Source organism: Acartia tonsa, chromosome 6 (genome assembly GCF_053477335.1).
Source record: "Acartia tonsa isolate MP-2025a chromosome 6, ASM5347733v1, whole genome shotgun sequence".
Lineage (NCBI taxonomy): Eukaryota > Metazoa > Arthropoda > Copepoda > Calanoida > Acartiidae > Acartia > Acartia tonsa.
In genome coordinates, this window is record NC_137265.1 from 736,565 (window position 1) to 763,136 (window position 26,572).

General features: G+C 36.5%; 1 protein-coding gene and 2 long non-coding RNA genes across 3 annotated transcripts; all 3 read right to left on the reverse strand.

The window, feature by feature from the left end:
• Positions 1-62: 62 nt before the first annotated feature.
• On the reverse strand, positions 63-17,691 carry LOC145323484 (uncharacterized). The gene is made up of 5 exons (XM_080165885.1): positions 17,623-17,691; positions 9,836-9,923; positions 7,439-8,419; positions 4,417-4,770; positions 63-1,537 (listed from the first exon to the last, which is right to left on the reverse strand). The coding sequence occupies exons 3-5, from the start codon at positions 8,393-8,395 to the stop codon at positions 785-787; spliced, it is 2,064 nt and encodes a 687-aa protein (XP_080022011.1). The 5' UTR covers positions 8,396-8,419; positions 9,836-9,923; positions 17,623-17,691; the 3' UTR covers positions 63-784.
• Positions 2,915-3,993, reverse strand: LOC145321524 (uncharacterized). Its single transcript, XR_013880274.1, has 3 exons — positions 3,907-3,993; positions 3,350-3,432; positions 2,915-2,996 (listed from the first exon to the last, which is right to left on the reverse strand). It is a non-coding gene; the product is annotated as an uncharacterized LOC145321524 (long non-coding RNA).
• Positions 17,692-24,410: 6,719 nt separating the features above from the next.
• Positions 24,411-26,373, reverse strand: LOC145321522 (uncharacterized). The gene is made up of 3 exons (XR_013880272.1): positions 26,324-26,373; positions 25,701-25,801; positions 24,411-25,429 (listed from the first exon to the last, which is right to left on the reverse strand). It is a non-coding gene; the product is annotated as an uncharacterized LOC145321522 (long non-coding RNA).
• Between the last annotated feature and the right edge of the window lie 199 nt (positions 26,374-26,572).

Below are 26,572 nucleotides of genomic sequence, written 5' to 3' on the forward strand. Positions count from 1 at the left end.
TAATATATTTTGATAAATATTCTATTCACACAGAAACAATAAAATTAATGATTGTCATTATGCTTAAAAACATCAAAATTATTCACAGAAAATTGAAGTAAAATAAATCATTGTAATAAGTTGTAAGCAAAATAAGAAGGGAGATTAAGGGCTTAAACCAGCAAATTCACATATCAATGGAAATTAAAACAAAACTCAGATTTTTTAAACATTTGTCCGGAAGTTATTTGTCTTTGTATAGCATTTGATAAATAAAGATTCAATTGCGGTGTTTTAACAGTTAAAATAAGATTTATACTAATATATAATTGAGCATTAATCCTGTTTCTCTAAATAAATATTTGTAACCTATGACAATTAAATAAAAATAAATTCTGAAAATAAAATATTTACATTGGAAAAATACTCTATTTACACAACACAATAATGTAAAATTATGTACAAAAATTAATTGAGGTCATTAAAATAAAATTACAACATTGAACATTAACAAATATGATCTTTACAGTTCCATATTATGTTGAACAATATCAATAGTATCAATTCTATCTTCATTATAATTCTGTTCACAAGAAAGAGGATCTTCTATTTCATGTTTAATATTTTCCTTAATATTGTCAGCTCTCATCTGGATGGAGAGAGGATCTTCATCAAATATTTCTTCTTCTTTAATTTCTTCTTTAACATTCACTTCTTCACATTTAATTAAACTAATAAATACAGAGGGTGGAACTGTATTAATACAGGTTCTCATCATTTCTAAATGTCCAGGGGATTTTTTATGCTATGATAGCGCTGAACTAGAGGGATATTGTTTGTCACAAAGTTTACATGAGTATGGCTTCTCACCAGTATGGATCTTTTCATGGAGGGCCAATTTATCTTTCCGTGCAAAAGTCTTTCCACATTGATCACATGAGTATGGTTTATCCCCAGTATGGATACTTTTATGTCTGGTCAAGTGACCACTAGTTGAAAATGACTTTTCACATTGATCACATGAGAATGGTTTCTCACAAGTATGGATCCTCTTATGAATAGTCAATTTATCTTTCCGTGCAAATGCCTTCTCACAATGATTACATGAGTATGGTTTTTCTCCTGTATGAATTCTTTTATGAACAATCAAGTTACTACTAGTAGTAAATGCCTTTCCACATATTTCACATGAGTAAGGATTCTCACCAGTATGAATTCTTTTATGGACAGTCAACTCAACACTTTGTTTAAATGTCTTTAAACATTGATCACATGAGTATGGTTTATTGCCCGTATGAATTCTTTTGTGATTAGTCAAATGAATATTCTGAGAAAACGTCGTATAACATTGATCACATGAGAATGGTTTTTCTCCAGTATGAATTCTTTTATGAACATTCAAATCTCTATTTTGAGAAAATAATTTTTCACATTGATCACATGAGAATGGTTTTTCACCTGTATGAACCCTCATATGAACAACCAAGTGAGATTTCCGTGTAAAATTCTTGTTACTAATATCACAGGTCTTCATGCTGGTATATCCTTTCTCAATCCCCTGAAATATTATTTTTGTGAATTAAAAATACAAAATATTGTTAAAATGATATTTTCAAATAAACACAAAATGTATAAAACTATTGAAAATATAAAGAAATTCAGGGATTTTACGGCGAAAGTAAATTTAAAAAAAAAGAAAAAAAACAGTTTATAAAGTCACTATTTTTATGTTCATCAATAAAGAAAGGGGGGGGGGGGATGTGGTGAATCGTCAGACGACATACTAGCAATTTTATTTTTGGTGCTACTCCCTTAGTTTTAGAGATAATTGGGTAAAATCTTTTTGGTTGTGTCACTAATTACCCCAAGTTTTGATATCTTTCAACAAAAATTATCTCTAAAACTAAGGGAGTAGCACCCAAAATAAAATTGCTGGTATGTCATGTTACGAGTCACTACATCCCCCCCCCCCCCACACTTTTAGTAATTCCTCCTATCATATTTATTCTAAATTAATAAGGTAAAATTTTTAATATAATCTAGAGGGTTTCAAAATAACGTTTTATAATTCGTTGGCTTAGCAACTTTTAGGGACTTTTACTGAATTTTGATTGCTTGGTTGGTCTATCAAGTTGAGTGGTTAAAAGTTTCAGCCACTCATTTTAATCTAAAAGAGGTGTAATTTTATGATTCATTATTGGAGATCAATTTATTGGGCATTGTCTTCTCCCTGCATATTTCTTATAAAGATTTGAAACAGAGCAGTACAGACAGACCAACACATCAAGTGATCTATGGAGTAGGTGCGATACTACGATATGGCCGGCAAATTATTTACCAAATAAGGATGACAAAATCCATAAAAGCGAAGCTCTGAAACGGTAGGATAAAGGAACATTAACACTTATAGAATGTCAGAATAAGCAGAATAAATGTATAAGTCTAAACAAAATCGTTTGTAAATTTGTTGCAAAACTGTTAAATAATAGGATACTGTTTTAAGGATAGTCTTACAATTTTATACCTTGATCATAGAGATGCTTCCTTAAAACATTGTACTTAGGAATCAGTATTCCAAAAGTCGGATAAATAGGAAATCTATAACACATACAAAATTTTCTGTCAGAAAGATTAAAAATCAACATGTTTTAAATGGATGTACAGACATTCTTGTAATGATTATACAGTTGCAACGCTTTCTGAATCATACCTAACTTGTACAGGAATAACCATACCAAGTTTGAAAATTAAAGGACAATTCCAACATGAATAAATTAATGAAAAGAGCTTACCATTCCGGACAGAGGTACGGACGGACCGACCTTTATTATAGAAAAGCTTTGCTTTTAAACATCAGCATTGAATAGCATAAGATAATTAGTCTGGAGTAATGAAGTAAAGCACAAAAATATATAAATACCTTATAATATGAAGTAGATATGTATAATAGATTTCTCTTGCTGTGAACTGTTTACTGTGAACGTTAGTTGCTGACTGACAATGATACAATTATCAACCTTAATTATAAACAATAGTTAACTCTTGTTTATTAATAAAATGGCAAAAAATATCCGCCCATTTACTTCAATATGATAATCAATGCGGACTCACTCCTCCCACTCTGGACAAGTAAAACTTCTGTTAAAGGGTGGTGATATAATTCAAACAAAAATTTTGGCGGCAAATTATTGTTTATCATTCATTATTACATAAATAGGTTTTTAATGTAAACATGTTATTAGATTAGATTAATGTATTATAGAGGCTAAAACAAAAAATGTAATCTTATTGTGTACGTACAGACCAATGCAATGCCAGACAACAATATTATAGATTTGCTTTGCACAGAAAATGTAAGAAATTAAAGTACCTTTCATGAGTTTATGCCTCTGCGGATTTCTACCTGTTCATTGTGAAAGTTAATTGCTGACCGACAATGATTCTATAATCAACCTAAAATATTAACAATAGTTAACTCTTGTTTTATATAAAATTAGAAAGTCTCCGCCCATTTACTTAAACATGATACTCAACACAGACTCCTCCTAATTTTAAAAATTCTGGCGGAAAATTATTGTTATATTAAATAGGATTTAAGATGTACACATGTCAATTTGTGTTAATGTAAATCTATTAGACGGACTGATGGACACACAAATGGCAGAATGCAGACGGTCGTAGTGTACAAAATTGATTGATAGATTTTATAAATGTAAAATCCATTCTTGTAGCTATACTAAACTATAATCACGGAAGGACATACTGACATATGAATGACCCGCTCACTTGGAATATTTTTTAACTAAAAGAACCATTCTTCTAACCCTACTATACCAAGTAAAAGTTAAAAGTTTTTTTGTTAACTTACTTAAATATTCGAACGGACGTACCAACATACGCGTGTCAGGATTATTAAAAAAGAATAACCTGTGTGTTTGTAAACAAAATTAGTAGAAAACTTCTTTCTTATTGATATCTATACTCTGTGCATTTTTATTTGTTATGAATTAATCTGAAAATAATATATTTACATTAGACAAATATTTTATTTACACTACAAGATAAATAAACAAATTAATGATTTTCTTTATATTGGAAAACAATAATATTAATCATGTGAAAAAAATCATTTAAACAGCAAGTTGTATGTGAAAAAAAAAAAAAAAAAATGGAGACAGGATTAATGTGGAGAGTGTAAAGTAAGTATATTTAGAATTTTGACACACCATAAAAAATCTAATATTCACATATCAATTGAAATAAACACTGAATCTTGGACGTTGTTTAGATTTTGACAAAAATTATTAATAATATTTTTAAGATGAAAAATAATCTTTAGATTTTTATATGAATTGGGTATTAAGCATTTGTATCTTATGACAATTAAAGGTTTATATTTTATGATGAACAATATCAATATCATCAATATGGTTTAACAAATGTATGTAGCCTTTTATGTACAGTCAAATTACTTATTTGAGAAAATGTCTTTTCACATTGATCACATGAGTATGGTTTCTCACCTGTATGGATTATTTTGTGCTGAGTCAATTGACTACTAGTTGTAAATGTCTTTTCGCAAAAATCACATGAGTATGGTTTCTTACCAGAATGAATTCTTTTGTGTTTAGTCAAATCACCAATTTGAGAAAATGTCTTTTCACATTGATCACATGAGAAAGGTTTCTCTCCCGTATGAACCCTCATATGAACTACCAAGTGTTCTCTCCGTGTAAAATTCTTATTACAAATATTACAGGTATTCATGCTGGTATATCCTCTCTCAATCTCCTAAAACACAAATTTTGTTTTCCCAATATTCTCCAATAAACACAATATTCAGGTTAAACTAATAATTGTAGAGAGAAATTGATAAACAAGCAACTCCTCCTACTTTAATTGTTCTACATTAATGATAAATTAAAATGGGCGAAGTAATAATAATTTTGAGGCAGGGGAGTAAAATGAGGAAATTAGGAAATTGACAGCAAATTTTTACAAACATTAATAAAACAAGAATGACAACATTCATAAAAGCGAAGCTCTAAAATGGTAGGATAAACGGTAACACATAATGGACGTCAGAACTGAATAAGCCGAATATAAATGTATAAGTCTAGACCAAATTGTAATTATAAAATAAGAACTTGATTATAGAGATGCTTCTTTCTAACATTCACTTAGTTGTAACAGGAATCAGTATTCCAAAAAAACCAATGTATAGGATAATTATAACACATACAATTTTTTTAATGAGTTGCTACGCTATCTAAATTGTACCTAAATACTAAAAGGATCACCATACCAAGTTTTAGACGTCACCGAAACTGTCCCAATTTTGTATAACTTTTGCGGAACAAGTTCCAATTACGTCATATTTTTCTATCCCGAAAAAGAGAAGGGGGAAAGAAAAAAAGGGAAGGGGGGAAGAAAAAAGAGATGGGAGAAAAGGGGGTTTTCCCCATCTCTTTTGAAGAGATTTTCTTCCCCCCCTCCCTTTTTCGGGAAAGAAAAATATGACGTAATTGGAATATGTTCCGCAAAAGTTATACAAAATTGGGACAGTTTCGGTGACGTCCAAGTTTTAAATTGAAAGAAAAATTCTAACATGACTAAATGAGCTTACCATTTCACATAGAGGTACGGCCGAACCAAACTTATTTATAGAAAATCTACGCTTTTAAATACCAGAATTGTAGCATAATGAGTCTGGAGTAATAACATAAAAATACCTTATAATATAAAGTAGATTTGTAAAATAGATTTCTCTCTGTTCACATTGAAAGTTAGTTGCTGACTATCGTTGATTCTATTATCAACCTAAATCATAAACAATAGTTTATAATTAAAGCTAAACAAAATCTTCACCCATTTACTTAAATATTATATGATGCTCAATGCCCGGATTCCTCCCACTTTTGATCAGAAACTGGACAAGTAAAACTTTTGTTTAAGGGTTGTGATATTATTTAAACAAAAATTCACGCGGAAAATTATTGTTTATTATTCATTATTACATGAGTAGGTTTTGAAATGTAAATATATTATTATATTAAATGTAATTTTATTGTGTATGTACAGACCAATGCAAAGGACAAAAATATTATAGATTTGCTTTGCACAGAAAATATAAGAAATTAAAGTACCTTTCATGACTTTATGACTCTGCGGATTTCTATCTGTTCACTGTGAAAGTTAATTGCTGACTGTCATTGATTCAATTATCAATCTAAAATTAAAACATAAGTTAACTCTTGTTGAATATTAAAACATCACAAAATCTCCGCCCATTTACTTATTTAAGATGCTGAACGCGGACTTCTCCCTTTTTCAATCAGAAAATGGAGAAGCAAATGTTTTTTTTATTAAATGAGTGGAGTTATTTTAAAGAAAATTCTGGCGGCAAATTATTGTTTAGATAAATGAGAAACTTGAATAGGTTAAAGAAAAGATTTGAATTAATAAAAGTGAAATGAAAAATTGTCATCTAAATTGAATGGATATTATAGGTAAGTTTGTTAAGGAGTAAAACTTAACAAACTTAACTTTTTACTATGGTTAAAAGCCCTAGGTTTTTACAAATAAGGTAGGTACAGCTTACCCGAGAGGTAAAACTTTTTGATGCGTCATTTAACCAAAAAAATTATAAAATCCCCCCCCCCAAAAAAAAAGGCTTGGAGGTCCTTGACAAGCATCTGACATTTTTTATTATCTGCAAAAATTTACACAAATAAGAAAAAAACACCATTAAGGGAATTTGTCACTCTACCTAAGAGATATGACCCTCTTTATTTTCTCTTGTGGTAAAACCTTTTGTAATAAAAAGTGAATAACCTGTGTGTTTGTAAACATAATTAGTAGAAAACTTCTTTCTTATTGACATCTATACTCTGTGCATTTTTATTTATTATCAATTAATCTGAAAATAATATATTTACATAAGACAATTATTTTATTTACACTACAAGATGAATAAACAAATAAATGATCTGTCTTTATACAAAAAAACAATAAAATAATTCACATAAAGAAAAACATTTAACAGTAATGTAATTAAAATAAAATAGAGACAGGATAAATGTGGAAATCCTGTAAAACCAAGTGTAAAGTAAGTATATTTAGAATTTAGACAAAACATAAAAAGATTTAATATTCGAATATTAATTGAATTAAACACAATAGCTACCTATTTATAAATGAATTAAAAATTGCAACAAATAAAGATAAAATGCAGATTTTTAATGTGAAAAAAAAAGATTTTGATATTTATTTGAATAAATCCTGTCTCTCTAAATAAACATTTGTATCTAATGACAATTAAAGGTTTATATTTTATGATGAACAATATCAATATCATCAATTCTATCTTCATCATAATTCTGTTGACAAGGAAGAGGATCTTCTATTTCTTGTTTCATATTTTCCTCAATATTGTCAGCTCTCATCTGGATAGAGAGAGAGGATCTTCATCAAATATTTCTTCTCCTTTAATTTCTTCTTTAACATAAACTTCTTCACATTTAATGAAACTAATAGATACAGAAGTTGGAACTGTATTATTACAGCTTTTCATCATTTCTAAATGTCCAGTGGATTTTTTATGATTTGATAAATCTGAACTACAAGCAAAATGTTTGTCACAAAGTTTACATGAGTATGGCTTCTCACCTGCATGGATCCTTTTGTGTTTAATCAATTCACCACTTTGTTTAAATGTCTTTTCACATTGATCACAAGAGTATGGCTTCTCACCAGTATGGATTCTTTTATGGACAGTCAAGTTACCAGTAGTTGTAAATGTCTTTCCACATTGATCACATGAGAATGGCTTCTCACCTGTATGGATCCTTTTGTGACTAGTCAATAAACTATTACGTGTAAATGACTTTTCACAATGATCACATGAGTATGGCTTTTCACTAGTATGAATTCTTTTATGGACAGTCAAGCTGCCACTAGTTGTAAATGTCTTTTCACATTGATCACATGAGTATGGCTTTTCTCCTGTATGAATTCTTTTATGGGCAGTCAAGTTACTTCTAGTTGCAAAGGTCATTCCACATTGATCACATGAGTATGGTTTCTCTCCAGTATGAATTCTTTTATGTACAGTCAAATTACTAATATTAGAGAAAGACTTTTCACATTGATCACATAAGTATGGCTTTTCTCCTGTATGAATTCTTTTATGGAGAGTCAAACTTTCATTACGAGAAAATGTCTTTTTACATTGATCACATGAGTATGGCTTCACACCATTATGAATTTTTTTGTGCTTAGTCAAATTAGCAATTTGAGAAAATGTCTTTTCACATTGACCACATGAGAATGGCTTTTCTCCCGTATGGAGCCTCATATGATCAACCAAGTGAGATTTCTTTGTAAAATTCTTGTTGCAAAAATCACAGGTATTCATGATGGTATATCCTCTCTCAATTTCCTGAAATAATATTTTAATTAATAAAAACATATAATATAGTTTTTCCAATATTTTCAAATAAACACAACATTCAGGAAACTGAAACAAGGATGACAACTTCCATAGAAGCAAAGCAAGAAAAACAGACGGCCAAACACGCAATAAAAATTGTAAAAGTCATATCTAAGTTGTTGTCAATAAAGCTAAATAATTTTTAAAGAACAAACGACCTTTCTTTAACAATTTTACAAATCCTTTCCTTATTGTTAAAGGAATCGTCAGGAATTCTGATATGCCTAAATTTACGATAAGAGCTACTGTTATAGACATACAGACAAATGTAAGAAAGTAATAAAAAAGGATGTTAACCTTTATAAAAGCTAAGCCCACAAACAGAAGTTGATACGGTTTTATTACCCCCCACCCCCCATATTTGGGTTATATAACTCAACATCCCCCCCCCCCTCCCAGATTTAGTTTTTATAATTATTTTTTATAATATTTAGCAACTCCTCCTACTTTAATTGTTTTAAATTAATGATAAATGGGCGGAGTTAGAATTTAATATTTGAGGTTGGGGAGAAAAATGAGGTATTTCAAAGTTTGCATGGGGTAAGCACCCCTTTACCCCCAACCTAATACGTCTATGATTTAAGGCGGTAAATATAAATAAATACATTCACATAGATATTGTTATCCTACAAGAAAAAAAATTAATGAAAATATCTATAAAAGCCAAGCTCAAATAAACCAGACTAGTAGAAAAATGGCCAATAAATGTATGAGCATTCCCTATGATGATGCACATAATTACCCCTTCTATAGATTAAAATTAGTGGTTGAAACAATTGAACACTCAACTTAATGAATCAACTAATCAAAATTCTCGGGTGTCTCCAAAGTTGTTAAGCAAACGAATAAGAAATCGTTATCATAAAACTTTGGGGACCATTGTAATAAAACAACTCTTTTTTGAAAAATTTTAATCAAAGCAGTAAATACAGACCAACATTTCAATTGATATATAGAGTAGGTGCAAAATTAGGAAATTGACATCAAATTTTTACAAACATTAATAAAACAAAAATGACATCATTCATAAAGGCAAAGCTCTAAAATGGCAGGACAAACGTTAACACATAATGGACGTCAGAACTGAATAAGCCGAATATAAATGTATAAGTCTAAACAAAATTGAAATTACAAGATAAGAACTTGATTATGGAGATGCTTCCTTCTAACATTGTACTTAGTTTGAACAGGAATCATTATTCCTTGCCAAGTTTGAAATTGAAAGAACAAATATAAAATGACTAAATTAATGAAAAGAGCTTACCATTCCAGACAAAGGTACAGACGGGCCGACCTTAATTATAGATAAGCTTTGCTTTTAAACATCAGCATTGAATAGTATAAAGCACAAAAATATAAAAATACCTTATAATATAAAGTATATCTGTATAATGGATTTCTCTCTGTTCACTGTGAAACTTAGTTGCTGACTAACGTTGATTCAATTATAAACCTAAATCATAAACAATAGTTATATCTACGAAAAACTAAATCTTCGCCCATTTAATTAACTATGATGCTCCTCCCACTTTTTATCAGAAACTGAACAAGCAAATATGATATGAGGTTATTTTAAATAAAGATAATGGCGGCAAATTTAGGGAGGGAGGAGACATTGAGGTGATTATTACACTAGTCCCCATGGTTTTATAATTACGTTTTCTTATTTGTTTGACCAACAACTTTGGGGACGATAAATGCATTCTGATTGGTGGGTATATTAAGTTGAGTGTCCAAACATTTCAACAGAAAAACTGATATCTACAGAAGGGGTAATTTTGTGTATTAACATTGGGGATGTACATCAAATTATTGGCGATTGTCTTATCCCTTTATATCCCTGCGGGAAATTAGAAAGAGAAATGTACTAACTTTAAAATGAGGAAAATATTCTTTAATTATATGAAATATTCTGTTTAGAAAGAGCACAATACAAAGGTTATTTAATGTGTATATGTGGTATCCGCCGAGGATAAATGGCAGACACCGGAGTTCAATTAGATTACGGCAGTGTGACAGACGTGGACACCTTACTATAGAGAAGCTACGCTTCTCTAGCATTCACCAGATAATGATCAACATCTATTTCAGTTGTCACTTTATTGAAGGTTTAAAGGATACTAAAGCTATATACAACAAACAATAATTACATGGATAGGAATAAATAATCATAACATAAAAGCATTATAATACATATACAATGGTCAGTTTGGGCAATAATGATCCCCCATCCCTGAAAAGGGTGGGGGAGAATTAAGAATACAGTTAACCATAATAAACATGACAGATTCAATCATTAATTTTAAGCATAGGGAGGGGGTCGTCAGACCCCTTCCCCAGGACTCGGGGGAGGGCCATTGACCCTCCACCGAACCCTAGATCAGGGGTGCCATAGGCATGGCTCACGGTTGCCGAATACCACAACTCTCCCCTCGGAAGGCTGGGAGAGGGTTTCCCTACCAGACTTCCGACAGTGGTTGAGGCCTTCGGTCCGCTCCTTAGGGCTAAGATATATATACAAACGATAATGATTCAATGGAATCCTAGTGGTGAGTGTTTTCTCAGGGTTGATGGGCTCCCAATGTGGGATGGAAGGCAGAGGCTGGCTTGGGTTGGACACGTTGGTCAGCGCCGGCAGGTGTCAGGTTTGCTGGTGGCACAGTTGTTGCTGGAACGGTCAGCAGTGGGGCCTGCTGGTTGTTGTTGGCAGCGGCTGGGGCGCTGGCTGCCAGGTTGATCGTCTGAGCAGCGGCCTGTCCTCCTGAGGGGCCGCGGGGTCTGCCAGAGGGCGGTCCTGGCCTACCTGGGCGGTCATGCCCGCTGTCAGTTGATTGCATAGACACCATCTCCTCGGCTGCTTCCCTGCCGATGGGAATGGCATCCCAGTCCACTGAAAAGTCCCGGGACTTGGCATGGTTGAGCCTGGCTCTAGCCAGAGCTTTCCTATACAAAGCTGGATGGTACAGGAACACTTGTGATATCGCATTCAGGGCTGCCCGGACTCCTCCTTGTGCTGCTGCCAGAGAAATGATGGTTAGGTCCCCCAGCAGTTTGAGGATCAACAACAGCAAGCACAGTATGGCTGCGCCATCTCCCCACTCGTGGATGGCTTGTCTAAATTCAGCCCAGACATCCAGGGCGGCCTCTCCTTCCTCTGCCAGTCGGTCAATGTTGTAGGACACTATCCCATGGTCTCCTGTGGCCGAACAGCTGCCTTGCTGAACGCAGGAGCCATAGGATAGGCCGGTCAGCATGGCGCTCTTGTATGCTGGGAACGCCAGCAGTTGTTGCCAGTCGTTCAACTCAGCCTGCGAATACAAGCCCCCTGAACTGAAGTCATCTAAGGGCTCTGTCAACAATTGCTTAGGCGTATCCAGCGGGGGTGGCCTCTTCTTAGGAGCGGGGGTTAACTCTATCCAGCCTTCCTCCGCGTGCACAGTCAGGGGGTAGGTGGAGGAGCAGGGAATCTTGGTGGCGTGTTCACTATATACTCGTGTCACAGCGTCTACAAAACCTGTGGGTTCTACTGGCACTTTGTCCCAACACTCCTTGTGTTCGCGGACAACGTATTTATGGCGTTGGCAGGTCAGCTGCAGCAGGATGTCTCCCCTCAGTACCGAGAACGTGCTCCCCTGGACACGCACCGGGTGGGCCGGGTCTAGTTGCTGGAGCTTCCAGCAGTTGGCCGCTACTTCTTCTGCTGCGGTGCTTTTCATGCGCGTTTCCAGGGTAAACCCAATATAACCTGCATGTATTTGGGCTTGAAGGGGGACGTCAACATCCCTGGCCGACACTCTGGGCAGCGCAGCCGCGGCTGGGTCAGCTGCCACGAACAACGCTGGATGGTTGGTGGCATGGGCCTCAAAGTCGCAGTTCACAATCGAGGTGGGGTTGGTCATGTTGATGAAAAACTGGGCCTGATGGTCAACCAGGTATGCATCCATCACCAGGCTGGGCTGGAGGCTGCGGATCAGCCTCAAGGGGCAATCTCTCCCCAGGTGGTCCCACACGTAGGTTGCTCCCCCAGTGATGCAGGACAGCTCAGAATGGGGACACTCCAGGGTCAGGTGGTCAGATTGGGACTCCACCCGTCCATCCTCTACCACGTAGGTCTCTTCCTTGACCAGCAGCCGTCGCTCCTGGAGCACTAATTCATTGCGGTACAGCTGGCCCTCGAAGTGGACGTCCTCCCCTTCACAACCCACCCCCTCGGGGCTGTTGACGAGGGCGCCCACCATGTCGATGGTGAAGAACAGGGGATGGTTCAGCTGGAACGTCAGTGGCTGGGTCTTGCCTGGCAGCGTGTAGACTCGGTTCCTGGCCAGGTCTCGGCACGCTTCTGGGTCTATCTTGGTTGGCCTCATGAGGGTGGGGACCGAGGTCACCTTGAGGTGACCCCATACCCCACACCTGAATGTCCACTGGGACACGGTGAGCTGACAACTGTACCCGGTGGTTTCCCTCACCTTGACTTGCTGCAGGACGTGCACTTCATGGCCCAGGGGCACCTCCTGGTGTAGGGGCTCCGTGTTACACATCTTTTCTTTATTGTAGGATGTGACGTGGGTGGGGTTGGCACAGTCCCATCCCACCAGGACGTAGCTGGTTGTAGGCCACACGGCTGCCAGCAGGAGGCCCCACAGGACCATCAACCAATGGGAGAGGCTTCCAGGCAACCATCTACCTCGTACACGCGGCTGGGGATCTTCAGCTCTGGTCACGGCTGCTTCTTGTGGCTGGACACGGCTGGGCTGCTCCTGGCTAGATACAAGTTTCCATTGAGCGTTATCTTTGTGCGGCCGGGGCACCCCGATACCCTCCCCAATAACAGACTGGCAAGCGACTGGCACTTGCCTGGGTGTCGGCTCCCCTAGCCCCAAGTGCTCCCTTCCCTTGTCCAAGGCATGCCCAGTGGCATGGGGCTGAAGTGCATGTGGCACAGGCTCGCCCTTACTCACTTCCCTCCCCTGCCCTAGGAACTCAGGTGCATGTGGCACAGGCAAGTCCTTATTTTCCCAAATTTCAATCTCCCCAGCCTCTGGTGCAGGGGGCACAGGCAAGGCTGGGGTTTTACAATAGCTTGGATACAACACATTTAACAAATTCAACTTATCCTGATGTTGAGCAGCTAGGTTCCCTTGGCTGGCAGGGGGCTCTGGATGGCATGTAGCTGGGCTCTCCCTGCAGGCTGGTGGCGCTGGCTGACTGGGGGTGACGGGTGTCACCCCTTCCTCTGGGACTGCTGGCTCGTTCCAGGACTCAGGTCTCTCGGTGGCGGCGATGGTTGTCGCCCCAGACATCAGGTTGGAGGCTGGCTCGTTCCAGGATCCAGGTATCTCGGTGGCGGCGACGGTTGTCGCCCCAGGCACCAGGTGGGAGGCGCTGGATAGCACCCCCCCTGTCATCCCAGGTGGCGACGCCGGGTGGCGTCCCATACATCGATGCAGAGGCGCTGGCTAGCACCTCCTGCCTCTCTCGTTCGGCGGCTGCCAGGGCCTCCCCGTACACCGTCTCAGGGACGCTGGGCAGCGCCCCTCCACTCTTGCTGGGTAGGCTCAGTCGGGCAGGTTCCATCATGTTGAGGCTAAAAGGCTGGGGCCTCAGAATCTCTGGCTCGGCGATGTTGTTGGGTTGTATCAGCTCTGGCCCCAGATGGTTGAGGCTGAAGCCTAGGCCAACCCGGTTGGGTTCAGCCGCGCCGCCCAGTACGTTGATCCTAGCTGGGACAGTCCCAAACTGCGGCATCCCATCGGCTCGGTCCGCAGCTTTGGGGGCGGCTGCTTGCTGCGGTGGTGCTGGGGGCGCGCTCCCTTCCATGTGGGCCACTCTGCTGGGCTTCCCTGGAGGGGCGCCCTTATCGGCGGTGCGCCTGCGGCTGGCTACCTGGGCCCAGTCAGCTCTACAATCGGCCGCCGTGTGACCGTCATAGTGGCAACGCTCGCACTTGGCAGAACGGTCACGGCGTGGCTGGGTGCGTCTCTCCTCTAGGCTAACTTCCACAGGCGTTGGGCAGTCTCGAGCTCGGTGGCCTCTCCCCTGGCAGCGGAAGCAGCGACCTGGAACCTTGTCATCTGGAGCGACCTTCCCCATCTGGTGGAGACCCGGAGCCAAGGCGCCAATCTCCATTGGCTCCGAATCATCATACTGGGGCAACTGGATGCTGGCGGATCCAGTCAGCCCGTCGGTAGAGTCCACTAGGCACACACCTTCCTTCAGTTGCTTTGTGATCATGGTGACGGTAAACATGGCCTTACGAGTGTACTCAGGTACACTCGTAATTTCATGTCCCATCATGATGCGTTTTACATTGGCGTTACGAATTCCACGATTTAATTCGTCCACCAACAACTCAAGATCCTCATGGCTGTAGGCGTCCCGATACAGGGCACATTTAGTGGATATGTACGCCTGTATCGGTTCTGTCGAGTGTTGCTTGTAATCCCTAAACGCTTGTTTAAGCGTTTGGGATTCAAAAGCAGGACGAAATAGCATTTCACACTCGGCCTTGACCTGCTCGTAGGTCAAGGCTTGGCCTGCCTCGCCAAACAGATGGGACGCCATTTCCGCCGCTTGCCCTACCAGTGACAGTAGGAGGGCGTTGTGGCGGTTGAGGGAATCATGAGGTGGCACGCGGTAAGCCGCCCATGACATCTCGAGTCTGCGGATATGTGACGACCAGGATTGCTTGGGCGGCCCTCTATACTCCGGCAGATTGCTCAGCATCAGCTTGCGGTACTCGGCTGGGGCCGGCTGAGGGTCATCCTGGAGCCATCCTGGGGCTTGATCACCTCCTGGGGCTTGCGGCTGGTCCATCGGGTCAACGGTTCAACGGCGGGGCACAAAGTTATACAGTACTAAAATGAATGGTTTGTCACTTGAGGCTTTCTAGCCTAACAGCCAACACTGTTTGTATCACTAGGTTGGTAGTTTAGTTGCAAAGATATAACTTAGCTGTACTTGTCACTAGTTAGGTGCTGAGGTTGTAGGGTAGGCTGGTAGGGGTAGATAGATGTTGAGGGTCTGAACTGCTGTCAGGAACTGATTGGGTTTTCCTTTATCACACTAGAGCTAGAAGGAGAGAAGCTTGTAATTCTTTATTTGCTAAAAAATACCCCTGTTAAATGCTATGGAGTAGCTCCGCTCCGGTGTGTGTGTGTGTGTGCGTGAAATCTCCTGTCCTTGCAACGCGCGTACGCACCGTCAAATCCGCGCACACGGGGAAAACGCGCTCTTATCCCTCAACTCGCTCTCTCATTGGTCCGCTTCGTCCGTTGAATTTATGATATTTTCCGCACTCTGTTGCGCTACCCGTGAATGGCGCTCTGTGTGCCCGGTCGCTAGCCCCACACTACAGACGGACTTAGTCTAGTGTGGGTAGGAAGGGGGAAGCGCGTGAGGGGACGGGGGTAACTCCGTCCGTTCCCCCTGTGAGGGAGGGGGGTAACTGTGTGCTGGTGTAATAGTGCCTTTTCTTCTTAATCCTAGGCTTATCTATTATATCACCCTGATTGTATTTGCCTTCAATGGAGAGGGGCTCCTCCCTTTCCCCTGGAATAAGGGGTGTATTGTTGTTGTGCTGTGGGCTTGAGGTGATTTGATTGTATATCAGGGTCTTTATTATATTACATCTAGCTTCTATTTTTGTCCTTATCACAATTGCATAACAGATTTGTTTACCAACCCTGTTCTATTTTTAGCTGTTATCACAATACACAATAAATCCAAGCCTGTTCTATTTTTAGATTTATCACAACACAACAATTTGTTTGCCAAGCTTTGCTCATAAATCTATTGTTTAGCCATCACACCAGGGTGGTAATCCCTGCAATGTGACATAATATCTGTTTTTCTAGATGGGTGGCTGCGTTGTAGCCTCTCAGGATACTTGGAGTTGACGTAGTTTTTCTCTGTTCTGGTGCACTACACTCGTATGTTGGCTCGCAGCTTGCAGCTATGTGGCATGTTTCAGCCTATCGGCGGCAGGGAATGTCCCGTCCTGCTAGCGCCGCTGATCCAAATCCGGCTGATGGCGGCAGGGAATGTCCCGTCCTGCTAGCGCCACTGGTTCGGATCCTGCTATTTCTTGCAGTAAAGTTGGCCTATTTTCAGCCGTTTACACTTATTTGGCTTGTTTCAGCCGGTCCGCAGGCCTGTTTCAGCCCTTTGAGCGCTCAATTCTCCGTTAGATATCGGCGCTGCTCGCGGTTCTTCGTCAAATTTCGCTGTCTCGCTTCCACAACTGCCGGATGCAGAGTTAAACTTTGCTGTCCAGGGTGGGTAATTCAGGTTGCTTGCGTCAGTTTTGCCAGTTTCACTGCTGGGAGTACCTTAGCCTCAGATGCGCGTCTGCTCTACACTTGTGGTTCACCGTAATCTCACACAGCTGTCACCAAAAGTTGTGGTATCCGCCGAGGATAAATGGCAGACACCGGAGTTCAATTAGATTACGGCAGTGTGACAGACGTGGACACCTTACTATAGAGAAGCTACGCTTCTCTAGCATTCACCAGATAATGATCAACATCTATTTCAGTTGTCACTTTATTGAAGGTTTAAAGGATACTAAAGCTATATACAACAAACAATAATTACATGGATAGGAATAAATAATCATAACATAAAAGCATTATAATACATATACAATGGTCAGTTTGGGCAATAATGATCCCCCATCCCTGAAAAGGGTGGGGGAGAATTAAGAATACAGTTAACCATAATAAACATGACAGATTCAATCATTAATTTTAAGCATAGGGAGGGGGTCGTCAGACCCCTTCCCCAGGACTCGGGGGAGGGCCATTGACCCTCCACCGAACCCTAGATCAGGGGTGCCATAGGCATGGCTCACGGTTGCCGAATACCACATATAAACTGATAGTTAACAATATTGTAGATTTGCTTTCTATATAAAACATGATATAAATAAAACAACATACCCTTATAATAAAATAACTGGATGTCTGTCTGTTCCAAAGTATCTCGCTAACCGCTGAACCGATGTGATTCTCCTTTACAGGGTAGCTTGTCATAGGTCCTGGAAAGGGTTATAGCTAATTTTAAGGAGGGTACAAGCAACCTTCCCCCCTTACCGTTAAAAGAGCGGCAAGAGGCCAGACTGCATGTTAGGGGTTAATGAAAGTAATCACATTTACCTGATTTGTCTTAGCTATTTATACAAATAAAGGCTGGAAAAATTACACTTTCATTGTTATACGTTATCTGAAAAAAATCAAAATGTACAAAAAATGATAAGTTTTGATTTGCAATAATGTAAATATTTTTAACCAAATAATTTAAAATCACCAGCAATAGAAGAAAAATAATATCCTTATACAGATTTTATAAAAATAAAGTACGGGTTGGGGGTGTGGGGCCAAGTTTTGCCACTTTCACTTACTGGGTGATTATTAGGCTAGGTATTAATGTTTGACAATATAACATAAAGTAAAGCTTTATCCAAAATAACCTATAGTCTAATATTAATATATTGCCTAAAAATAACCGAGTAACCCAAACCGAACACCTCACTTTAATACTTACATCAATACTTACAATATTTACAAAACTTGGTACTTTATTAAGAAAAACAATTGTTTATCATATTTGACTTTTATATACTATGATATCAATAGAATTTATTTTCAATTTCTTCTCCTTCTATTTCCTGTTTTATTGTTTCTTCAACCTTCTCAGCCTCCATGTTGATAGACAGAGGATCCTCATCAAGTGTTTCTTCTTCTTTTATTTCAAGTTTAGTATTAGCTTCACCACAATCAACAAAACTGGTAGAAGCAAAAGGTTGAACTGTATTCTTAGTAGATTCTAACTTCTTGAGATGTCCAGCTGATTTATTATGTTTTGACAGGTCTGAACTGGAGTAATAATAGTTCTGGCATAATTCATACAAGTATGGCTTATTACCAATGTGGTTCCTTTCATGAAAAGTTAAATGACCTTGAGTTGAGAAAGCTTTTTCACATGTAACACATTTGAATGGCATCTCACCTGTATGAATTATTGAATGTTTTATTAAATCACCTTCCCATGTAACATTTGCTTCACCACAATCAACAAAACTGGTAGAAGCAGAAGATGGAAATTTATTCTTGGTATATTTTAACTTTAATAGATGCTTAAATGATTTATTAACATAAACATAAACATAAACATATTTATTTGGGCATAAAAATTAAACATAGTCATAAAATAAAAACAAAATATAAAACACAATTTAAATTACTATAACAATAAAACAACCTAAATCCTAATCAGTTCTGCCCGGGTAACCATGAATAGATCACTAAGGATCTGTCTACTTTGCCCAAAATATATTTAACAAAGGTATCCAGGATCCCTTTAAACTTATAGAACCTAGGTAGTATCGCCAAAATAAAAATAACATAAAAAAAATTACAAAATTTACAGAGCTGGAGATTTAGATTATTTGATAAAATTAGCTATTGCAAAGCATTAATTAGTTTAGACTTGATAGATTTAGCAAAAAGGTTTCTATCTTCAATAGATTTAAGTTCATCACTTAGATTATTCCAAAGAATGCCAAAGTTGAAAATTGGATGTTTTTTAAGATATTCATATCTATGAGGCCTTATATGAATATCATTGCCATTTCTAAGATTGTAATTACCATTTAGGTGATTATTTCTAATCCAGGTGGAATAAAAAGAAGGAGAAAGAGTTTCATTTAAGTAGTCATGCATAGTCATAAGAGATGAATATTCTATTTGTTGCATTATTGGAAGGATATTATGTTCCTTAAATAGAGGTGTAGTGCTTTCATTATATTTTACTTTTGAGACTAATCTTATAGCTTTCTTCTGAATTTTAATAATAGGATCAAGTGTAGTTTTAGTACACATAGACAGAATATTTGAACAATAATTAATATGAGATTGGAAATTAGCATTATATACCAGTTTTAATATTGGTGTAGGAAATAGATTACTTATTTGTCTAAGTGAATATAAATTTCTGGATAATTTTGAGTGCAAGGATTTAACATGTTCTACTAGAGTGAGATCTTGATCCAATAGAACTCCTAGTGCACGTACACTTTTTTCATCAGAATTAGGAACATACTTTATCATTTTAATTTTAGTTATGTTACATTCATCAGAGTCATTCATGTTAAGGTAAAGGGGAAAATATGGGCTTGCATTGTTAATTGACAATTGTTCCAAATTGTCATATTTGGATTTAAATAAAATAAATTTAGATTTATCTGGATGCAGTGCAAGCTTATTAGCACTATACCAGTCACAGATTTTACTAAGTTCTTTATTTACTAATACATTTAGTTCATTTAAATTGCTATGTGAAAACAGTGGTGTTGCATCATCAGCAAACAATACAGTTAGGGCTTTATCAGAGGCTCTATGTAAATCGTTAATGAATATTATAAACAGGATTACGCCTAGTATGCTACCTTGAAGAACGGAAATGTTAATGTTTTCTAATTCAGACCAAGATTCTCCAACTTTTACTTTCTGGTTTCTGCCACTCAGATAGCTTTTGAACCAGTTAAGAGCATTACCTCGTATACCAGCATTATCAAGCTTACTTAAAAGTATATCATGATTAACAGAATCAAAAGCTTTCATTGCATCAAGGAATACTCCGACAACATAGTCTCCATGATTAATAGATTCAGTAATATAATTAATTATTTTAAGAATTGCATGGTTAGTTGACCTATCTTTGAGAAAACCGAATTGATTCTCATCAAAGAAATCATTGGTGTACAAAAAAATTTAGTAACCTCCTACAAATTAATTTTTCAAAAACTTTTGATACTTGATTTACTATTGCTATTCCTCTATGATAGTTAACATCAAGTGGAGAGCCAGAATTTTTATAAATTGCCACAACTTTTGAGGTCTTTAGATTTGCAGGAAAAATACCTTTTTCAATTGACAAATTAAAGATATGTGTTAAAGGTTTTAACAATTCTAACACTACAAATTGTAACAAAGGGAAAGGAATATCATTCACATCTTGTGATGTTTTTTTCCCCATGTTCATAATGACTTCAAGAATTTCTCCAGGGCTAACAGGAGCTAAAAAAAGTGAGGGAATCGTTGGGTTAGGTAGGTATTGTCTAAAATCAATATCTTTATTAGGTATAAAAGCTGAAACTTTTTCCCCAATCTGAGAAAAATGATTATTAAAAGCATTAGCTATTTCAGTTTTATCATTAATGATTACACCATTTACATTTAATTTATCAGTCTTATTTGATTTATTGGTTTTATTACATGCCTCATTAATAGTTTTCCAAATTTTCTTGCTGTCCCCATTTGCATTTTCAATTGCCTCTCTATAGTAAATGGCTTTTGCTTTTTTTAATATAGAGTTGTATAAATTACGATAATAGATATACTTTAGTTTGTCATCATTTGACCTTTTAGCTTTGGCTGAAAGATTAACTTTAGTTCTCCTAGATTTCATTAAACCTTTGGTCATAAATTTATTTATGCAATGTTTATTACGATTAATCTTACTTTTTTCTTAGGAAAGCTAAGTTCAAAAATATTATAAAAATTATCCCAAAAAATATCATAGGCTTCGTTGGGACAGTTGCTTGCAATGACATTATTCCATGTTAAAGTACTTATGTAATTTTTAAAGACTTCTTTATTATGTTCATCAAAATTTCTTTTGTAAACAAAGCTAGGGCCTTTTGAATTTTTTGCTTTGTTTTGTTTAATACTACAAAATGTTATAAAATGATCAGATAATGTTTTGATAAGTCTGAACTTGTTTTACAAAATGTTTTGCATATTTCACAAGAGTATGGCTTCTCTCCTGTATGGGTCCTCTCATGGACAATTAAATGACCTTGTTGTGAGAAAGCCTTTTCATATGTATAACATGAGTATGGCTTCTCTCCTGTATGGATCCTCAAATGGACAGTTAGCTCGCTATTTGTACAGAAAGCTTTTTCACACGAATCACAAGAGTATGGCTTCTCTCCTGTATGAATTTTCATATGTCTTGTTAAATTGAACTTTCTTGAGAATTCCTTGAAGCAAATATGACACTTGTTCATGATGGATTATTAATTGTCCTTGCACCTGAAATAAAAAAACGTAATGAATTGCAAAGAATAATTATTTGTGTTAGTACTTTATCAATAATTCCATTGTAATGGCTTTATTATAAAACCTACTCTATATCTCTCCATACGCCTATCAATACGTAGATACAAGTATTCCAGATGTATTTTTAACCATCTATCTCCTTCCATCTATATCTTAATTAGAATAACTACTCTACATGTAGGGTGTGTCCGTCACTATGAAGGAAAAGTATTCCTGAAGTACTGTATGAAAACTATCTGCTTACATCCATATCTTATTTAGTATAGCTACTTTTTGTTTAAAATGTGTCCGTCACTATGTAGGTAAAAGTATTACAGATGTAATCTATAAAAACATATCACCTTATGTCCACATCTTATCTAGTATAGCTACCCTACATAAATGTAGTAGGGTGTATCCGTCACTATGTAGGTTAAAGTTTTACAGATATGGTGTGCTGTTTTATTTAATGTTATGGATAAAATTATCATTGTACTTCAGCTACTGCGAGACAAGCGCTGTTGCTTATAAAGATACCGGCACTGTAACAAAGAGAAATATTGATTCAGCGAAGAAGATATTTTGTTAAAATATCTTAAAATTAAGTAATTATCTCATAATAAAATTAATATTTAGCTTGTCTCGCAGGGGTTAGTTGTAAATAGGAAATCTAAAAAGATTCCAAATTGTCTGATCCTGCGAGAAATTGTGAAAATCAATTCTGGACAATTAATGAAAGTTATCACATTTACCTGATTATGTTAGCTTTTTATTCAAATAAATGAAGGCTGCAAGAATTTTCATCTTTATTCATTATCTGAAAAAAATCAAAAGGTACAAAAAATGATAAGTTTTGATTTGTAAAATAGAAAAAAATTTAAAACCAAATAACCTTAAATAACCAGCAAAAGTAGAAAAATAATATATATAGATTTTATAAAGATAAAGTGTTGGGAGGGGGAAAGTTTTGAAACCTTCACTTACTCCGTGATTATTAGGCTAGGTAATAAAGTAATACAACCTAAAGATAAAGTTTTATCCCAAATGAACTATATCTAACATTTATATCAAGCCTAATAATGACGGAGTAAGTGAGAGTGGCAAAACTCTCCTTTATTATTTACATTAAAAATAATAGAATATTTACAAAAGTAGGTATTTCACATAAGAAAACCAATTTTGGGTATTATAATATTAATAGAATCTTTCATCTGAATTTCTTCTTCTATTTCCTGTTTCATAATTTTTCTTCAACATTCTCAGCCTCCATGTTGATAAAGAGAGGATCCTCATCAAGAGTTTCTTCTTCTTTTATCTCTAGTTTAATATTAGCTTCACCACAATCAACAAAACTGGCAGAAGCAGAAGGTGGAACTGAATTCTTATAAGATTCTAACTTCTTGAGATGTCCAGCTGATTTGTTATGTCTTAACAGGTTTGAACTATCATTATAAGTTCTTTCACATGTATTACAAGAGTATGACTTCTCTCCTGTATGAATCCTCTTATGTACATAAAATGCACTTTGATGCGAGAAAGCCTTTTGACATGTATCACATGAGTATGGCTTCTCCCCTGTATGGATTCTCTTATGTTCAGTTAATAAACTTTGTCGTGAGAAAGTCTTCCCACATGTATCACAGGAGTATGGCTTTTCTCCTGTATGACTCCTCTTATGTACAGTTAACTCTTTATCTGTACGGAAAGTTTTACCACATGTATCGCAAGAAAATGGCTTCTCTCCTGTATGTATCTTCTTATGTTCAGTTAATGCACTTTGTCGTGAGAAGGTCTTTCCACATGTATCACAAGAGTAAGGCTTCTCTCCTGTATGAATCCTCTTATGGTCATTTAAATGACATTGTTGCAAGAAAGCCTTTTCACATGTATCACATTTAAAAAGCTTGTTAAACTACCCTTTGTAGATAATTCCTTACAGCAGATTTGACACTTGTTCATGATGGATTTTTAATTGTTCTTGCACCTGGAATAAATGAAATCTAATGTAATACCTGTGTAGAATTAAATATTATAATTTCAATCCTTTTTATTTTTTTTATGAATAATTTCAAATACTGATTATATTGTAAATAATAGCTACTCTATAATTAAAGTGTGTCCTTACGTCTGTCAATGAGTAGATAAAAGTACTCTATGAGAACTAAACTTATTTTGTATATCTACTCTATATGTTAGGTGTGTCCATCACTATTTAGGTAAAACTATACCAGATGTACTTTATGAAAACTCTCCTCTTACATCTAATTTTACCCCACTTTCTCTTCCATCCACTCACATGTACATGACAATAGTGTTATTATGGCGTTGCTACAAAAGACCAACACCTACAAAGACCAACTAGGCGTGGCTACAAAAGAGCAACTCTACAGAAGACCAACACCTACAAAAGACCATCATTTAAAAAATCTTAATGCTAGAAGGTCATGGCTGCAGAGCTCGGCCCCCTGGCCTGTCTAGCCGCGGGCGCTCGGCCCCTTTGCCTATAACCTAACCTAACCCCAACTATGTATGAATGTTTAATGTACATTAACTTATCTATAGTTTAGAATTTCGTGGTTGGTAGATTTTTTTCAAATTTGAAATATTTTTTTTCTCAATATTTAGGTAAGGTTAGGTTAGGTTATAGGCAAGGGGGCCGAGCGCCCGCGGTTAGGCAGGACAGGGGGCCGAGCGCTGAGGCTATGTATTGATTATGTATTACTTTTTAAATAAATCTGATGTTTATATAACAATATAAACAATATATAGGTGTTGGTCTTATGTAGGTGTTGGTCTTTAGTAGAGTTGGTCTTTTGTAGGAACGCTGTTATTATTACCCGATCTACTTTTGTTATTCAAGGTTCATTCATTTATCAAACATTTTTATGTTTATCTACTTAAACAAATACTTCACCCTCAATTCCTTCTTCCTCCTTCATTTCCTCTTTTATAATTACTTCCACACTCTCTATCTTTATAGATATAGTATCTGAATTTCTTCTTCTATTTCCTGTTTTATAATTTTTCTTCAACATTCTCAGCCTCCATGTTGATAGAGAGAGGATCCTCATCAAGAGTTTCTTCTTCTTTTATCTCTAGATTTATATCAGATTCGCCACAATCAACAAAACTGGTAGAAGCAGAAGATGGATCTGTATTCTTAGAAGATTCTAGCGTTTTGAGATGTCCAGCTGTTTTTTTATGTCTTGACAGGTCTGAGCTTAATTTATAAGATTTCTGACATAATTCACAAGAGTATGGCTTCTCTCCTGTATGGCTCCTTTTATGTTCAGTTACTCGACTTGTTTGTAAGAAAGACTTTCCACATGTATCACAGGAGTATGGCTTCTCTCCTGTATGGATCCTCTTGTGGACAGTTAATCGACTTGTTTGTGAGAAAGTCTTTTCACAAGTATCACAGTAGTATGGCTTCTCTCCTGTATGAATCCTCTTGTGGACAGTTAGCTCACTACTTGTACGGAAAGCTTTTTGACATGTATCACAAGAGAATGGCTTCTCTCCTGTATGAATCCTCTTATGCTCAATTAAATTACTTTGTTGTGAGAAATTCTTTCCACATGTATCACAAGAATATGGATTTACTCCTGTATGGATCGATTTATGGAGAAACATCTCACAATTTGTATGGATAGTTTCTGTACATATCCAACATTTGAATATTTTCTCATCCGTGTTTGGAATTTTCAAGTGATCTATCCCTGAGAAAGTCCTTTCACATAAATCACAAATGAACAGTTTTTCTCCTCAAAAATTCTCATATGTAATGTCAAGTTCCCCTTGGAAGAGATTTTCTTCTTGCAAAGATCACACTTGTCCATTGTGGGTTCTTTTGTTCTTGCATCTGAAATAAAAAAAAATATTCAGAAAAATTGATTTTCTATATTACAGAGAAATAAAATAAAAATTTGATTTATTAGGATTATAACTTTGTAGAATTGAACATTTTTGTAAATACGGATTAGAACAGGTAAAATTAATCTCCTTAATGTAATGAAATCAGAATACTACCATTTACATATATCATAATAAATAATCCAAATTATTATGGAGAGTTAACTCATTACTTGTTCGGACATCCTTATTGCATGTATCACATTTGAATGCTTTTTCACCTGTATGAATTTTTATATGTCTTATCAGAACACTCTTTCTAGAGAATTCCTTGCTGCAGATATGACACTTGTTCATGATGGATTCTTAATTGTTCTTGCACCTGAAATAAATAATATCTAATGTAATACTTGTGTTGAATGAATAATAATAATTTTAGTTACTTTATAAACAAAATATTCTTGTACGTCTATCACTATGAAAACTAGTATAGCTTCTCTATATGTTGGGTGAGTCCATCAATAAATAACTAAAAGTATTCCAGATATGGCGTGGTGTTTTATTTAATGTTATGGACAAAATTATCCTAGTACACATGTTGAAAACTTACTTACTTCTGATTCTGAATCTAATCTATTCTAACTAACCCCTGTGTGGACTCTTTGGCTACTGTGAAAGTAGTGCTGTTGCTTATAAAGGTAAAAAAGTCAGCGAAAAAGATATTTTGTTTGAATGTCTTAAAATGAAGTGAGTAGCTCACTAATAAAACTAAGATTTAGCTTGTTACGCAGGGGTTAGTTGTAAGGAAAAAATAAAAAAATCCCAAATGATTCCAAATTGTCTGATTCTGCAAGAAATGATGAAAATAAACTCTGGCAGAATTGATAAAAGTAATCACATTTACCTGATTTATTCAAATGAATTCTCCTTTCATTTCATTGTGATCCGTTATCTGAAAAAAATCAAAAGTTACAAAAAATGATTTTCAAAAAAGAAAAAAACTATTTTAAATCAAACAATCTAAAATAACCAGCAAAAGTAGAAAAATATTATATATACAGATTTTATAAAAATAAAGTAAGGGTGGTGGTGGGGTGGGGGGTTTGCCACTTTCACTTACTCTGTGATTTTTAGGATTGACAAACATAAAAGT

Bases quoted from the DNA above. Each gene is read 5' to 3' on its own strand.
- LOC145323484 (XM_080165885.1), bottom strand. From the start codon at position 8,395: ATGAATACCTGTGATTTTTGCAACAAGAATTTTACAAAGAAATCTCAC. The intron at 4,771-7,438 runs CTCTCTCTATCC...TTTGTGTTTTAG, and splicing joins AAATATTTGATGAAGATCCT to GAGATTGAGAGAGGATATAC. The intron at 1,538-4,416 runs GTTAAACCATAT...ATAATATTTCAG, and splicing joins ATAAAAGGCTACATACATTT to GGGATTGAGAAAGGATATAC.